Source organism: Pygoscelis adeliae, unplaced genomic scaffold (genome assembly GCF_000699105.1).
Source record: "Pygoscelis adeliae isolate BGI_AS28 unplaced genomic scaffold, ASM69910v1 Scaffold232, whole genome shotgun sequence".
In the NCBI taxonomy this organism is placed as follows: Eukaryota; Metazoa; Chordata; class Aves; order Sphenisciformes; family Spheniscidae; genus Pygoscelis; species Pygoscelis adeliae.
The window spans coordinates 390858-395247 of NW_008824473.1; the positions used below are offsets into that span (position 1 = coordinate 390858).

Below are 4390 nucleotides of genomic sequence, written 5' to 3' on the forward strand. Positions count from 1 at the left end.
GCTGAGACAGATCCCGGTTAACTTCCGCCTTTGTGAGAGGGGAAACCCATAACTAGTGTTAATAAATATTTAAGACTTCTAGTAAAATTCAAAGAGATGTCATTTTCTGACTTATGTGTGAGCAAAATGTGAGCAATGCGATATAATGTGGTTTTAATATGGATGTATGTTGTTCCAAGAAAAACATCAGCTTGAAATTGCAGTTTTCCACCTCCAATTGAAGTAATAATTTATACTTTGTTTCTTAGTTATTATGTATGTACCTATGCATGAGAGGAGAACTGATGCACACTTTCAGAGGTTTCAAGGTGGTGTTTGTATGAAGCAGAAGCATCACTCTGACATGCCAGTGTTTGTATTAAAAATGTAACCACTAAACAGTCAATGCTCTAGCACACACCCTAGGGCCTCTCCTTGATATCTTTGAAACCTAGTTTTTAACTCTCAGGCAGAAATTTCAGAAGAGAAGCCAATGCCACATGTATCAGTGAGAAATGTGACAGCAGGCGCTGGGTTTCCTGTCACCAAGGAACACTCGGTGGCATTTCTGACTTGCCCTGCGTGTCTCTGCAGTCACTGTGGGAACACATGCCTAGACCAGAGCTGGCCTGCCACCCTGAAATGGTGCAAAAAGCCACTCTCCAAAACAGGCTGCTGGTGCTTCTCTCCTAAGGGTTGTCTTATGGGGAAGTATTCTCTGCTATCAACTTTGGCACTGCGCAGTGCTGGCTCTGCCTCGGTTTCGGCAGGCAGTAGTCAGTACACAAGTGGAGGTGCAGCTATGTTCTACTACAGACTATAGGATTGCCTTCAAATCCTCTGGCCATCCACGTGGTGTTGGCTCCGATCATGCTTTTAGCAGAAATGATCATGTTTTTTTTACACAAAAAGGAAATGCACTTGCCTGCAGCAATGTGCGCTCGCAGCCCAGAAGCCCAATTGTATCCTGGGCTGCATCAAAAGAAGTGTGGCCAGCAGGTCGAGGGTGGTGATTCTGCCCCTCTACTCTGCCCTGGTGAGACCCCACCTGGAGTATTGCATCCAGCTCTGGAGCCCTCAGCATAAGAAAGACATGGACTTGTTGGAGCAGGTCCAGAAGAGGGCCACGAAAATGATCAGGGGGATGGAACACCTCTCCTGTGAAGAAAGGCTGAGAGAGTTGGGGTTGTTCAGCCTAGAGAAGAGAAGGCTTTGGGGAGACCTTGTTGCAGCCTATCAGTACTTAAAGGGGGCTTATAGAAAAGATGGCGGCAAACTTTTTAGCAGGGCTTGTTGCAATAGGACAAGGGGGAATGGCTTTAACCTAAAGGGGGGTAGATACAGACTAGATATAAGGAAGAAATGTTTTACGCTGAGGGTGGTGAAATACTGGAAGAGGTTGCCCAGAGAGGTGGTGGATGCCCCCTCCCTGGAAGCATTCAAGGTCAGGTTAGATGGGGCTCTGAGCAACCTGATCTAGTTGAAGATGTCCCTGCCCACGGCAAGTGGGTTGGACTAGATGACCTTTAAAGGTCCCTTCCAACCCAAACTATTCTATGATTCTATGAAATCATTTTTCTTAAACAATCTCCTCCTATCTCCTTCAGTCACCGTCTTTAATCCCCTTCTGTGCTCTTTATTAGGTTTCGAAATCCCTATTAACAGGTAGCAGAAAGATCTAATGAAAACTGATAAAAGAGGCAGGGAGTGCAAAGAGAAGGATCAATACTGCTGCTGCTGTTCCCTCCTCCCCACCCCGGCTAATTCCTCCAGTCCCAACAGCTGCAAAATCCTGGCAAGCAGCGCTAGGCACAAACCTGGGAAGACAGAGAGATAGCGAGCTTTAAGTACCTTGATTGCCAACTACTCTGTGCATTTAAATAATTTACTCCGTTCTCATTACAGCCAGATGTGACCAGCACTGAGGCTGCCTGAAATTGCTTCTGCAACACATTTTTGCAGTTCAGGGACCAAACTCTTCACTAGCTCTGCTGTGGATCCTGAAGCAAAGCAAGTCCCTCTGAACATGCAAGGGCAAACTTTCTGACAATGTCAGCGCTCTCTTGTATTTTCACATTTGCTAATTTCCCTTGATGACCTGCCACACTGTCTCTAGCATCAACTATCTATATTAACCATATTAAACATGCTCATTAAATACTAATCAATAAGAAATGAACCAAGAGGAAATGAATAATCGTCAACCTTTTTAGCTAGGGGACAGCTCCATAATACCCTGAAGGTCACTAGGGAACTTGCCTATATACCAGTCAGTACATTCTTCTATCTCTGAGAGTGTATATGCCAGCAGTGCATTTTTTCCAGTTCATACCTGCCCTTTCAGGCATCTTTTATCACCCAGCAAGGAGAAATCCAGTTTAGAACTCACTGGCATAGCTAAAAAATGATACATATAATATTTCCTGTGTAAGGAATACAGCAGTCCTACAGTTATTTTTAAGGAGTTTTAAAACAGGAAATAAAATTTAATGAAATCAAGTACTTCCCATATCTTATTTATTTGCTAATATTTATATTACATTTTCACTTTTGCATACTATGTTCAATGTGAAAAAAACCTCAAACACTATCTATCTCTATACATCTGAAAACCTATATTAAGAGTTTTGTATCCTAGGGGGGATTTTCTATTGTAATGACTACTCTATCTTGCTTTTATGTAACTGGTCATAAGGAAAGCATAAACTTAGTATTATTTTGTGACCTACAGAAGCATAGGCATTATATCTACTTACGGGTAGCCCAGTTCCATGAAGTTATTCCAGGTCTGCTTTAGCACCATTATAATACCCATTTGCATACAGAGATCAATAAGGCATCCACTAGGGTGGCACTACAGAAAAAAAAGAAACAAAAGGTTAAACAGAAATCATGCTGAGTTTTTAATAATTTCTTAAAGACTGTAAATGGATATTAGATAATTTACTTAAAGGAAATTAAATGCCATTCTCTTTAATTTAAAAAAAAATATGAACTCATGGGAGCATATGAGACTGTATTATACCATGAGCCTTTTAAGCCTATAATCTAATTCTCTGCAGAGATCAGAATCAGTTGAAACCAATGCAGTTTTCACATTAGTGATGCTAATATGTTGTGCAACTGTGGGTGGGACAGAAGCAAAGGCTAACAAGTTTCTTCAATGATTTCAATAGTTTTTGGGGAGGGTGACTATGCCTCAAGTCCGCACAGGCAAACAGTTTATGCCTAAAGGATGGACCTAATACTGTTTATTGAGTACCATTTAATGTATATGACTGAGTGGACTATGCAAAGCTATTATCTTCTTTCTATCTAGATCTATCTATCTATCTAGAACTAAAAATCTCTAACTGTCGAACAACAGTTCTCAGTGTCTCTTGCTGAGTGCTTGCTTGCTTTAGCAGTGGCTCCAGGCCTTGAAGAAGCGATGCTGCTTTTGGAAGAGATGCTCAGCTAGTACAAATTTAAGTAATTCCACGATTTTTCATCTAGTATTGGAAGAAACAGAAAAGGGCCAAAAACTTTCTGCCCTCAAACAGCATTTTTCACAATTGACTTTGCAGATCCAAACAGTGGAGGTCCAAGCTGTATTGTTAGATCCTGGGTATTATGGATAAGTTGAACAGGTCACTGTCATAGAACTGGAAATATTTCTCTTTAACTTTTAGGGAGAAAAATTTACATTAGTTATGACCTGTAACAAAATGTGATATGAATTTCTTACACATACTGCATTATACAGTGCTCAGAACCAGGGTTGTTGACCTCATTCAGCTTCTCTTTAGATTAACAGGGTGGCAGATAAATTTTTTTTTTTTAAATTAACTTTTCTAGCATATTATTAAATCATCATCCTTCTGTTTTTAGGAATCAGTCACATGAGCCAATATAACCTAAGAGACATAGGTGCAGTATTAATGAAATAGCAGTGATGTTACAATCGTAACATCATTGTTACGATGCACTTTGTACATTGTGGTCTGAATATGCCAACTGACACTGGACCAGGCTATATCGTGTTATTAAATGTCTTACACTTGGCTTCATCCAACAGGTGAAGAGAGGGCTATTGGAGGGATATCTGGGCATTATATTCTACATTATGTTTCTAATAAGACCTAACACAGATATGGTCAACAAAAGTAAGATTTTTTTTTATTAGACATTTCTTTTATTATTAGACTTTTTTTTTTTGCTCTGAGAAAGGCAAAAGAGTAGGGACTACTAATAGTAGCTTCCACCAGCAACCAACCCAACCTGTAACACCTAGCTGCTGCTCTTCCCTCCCAAACCTGGTTCTTTGTTCCTCCCATCTCTGCTCCTGCAAGTGAGGTTCCTTCCCTGTTCCCTGCTGCCTCTGTGAGATGATTCAGCCAGTAACTCATCAGAAGACTAATTCAGCCAGAAA

General features: G+C 40.7%; 1 protein-coding gene across 1 annotated transcript in view; it reads right to left on the minus strand.

The window, feature by feature from the left end:
• Positions 1 to 4390, minus strand: part of ANO4 (anoctamin 4) — a 159340-nt gene that overhangs the window by 14454 nt on the left and 140496 nt on the right. The window contains exon 19 of the mRNA XM_009321339.1: positions 2736 to 2833. Within this exon, the coding sequence (XP_009319614.1) occupies positions 2736 to 2833 (98 nt within the window). The remainder of the gene's footprint in view (positions 1 to 2735; positions 2834 to 4390) is intronic.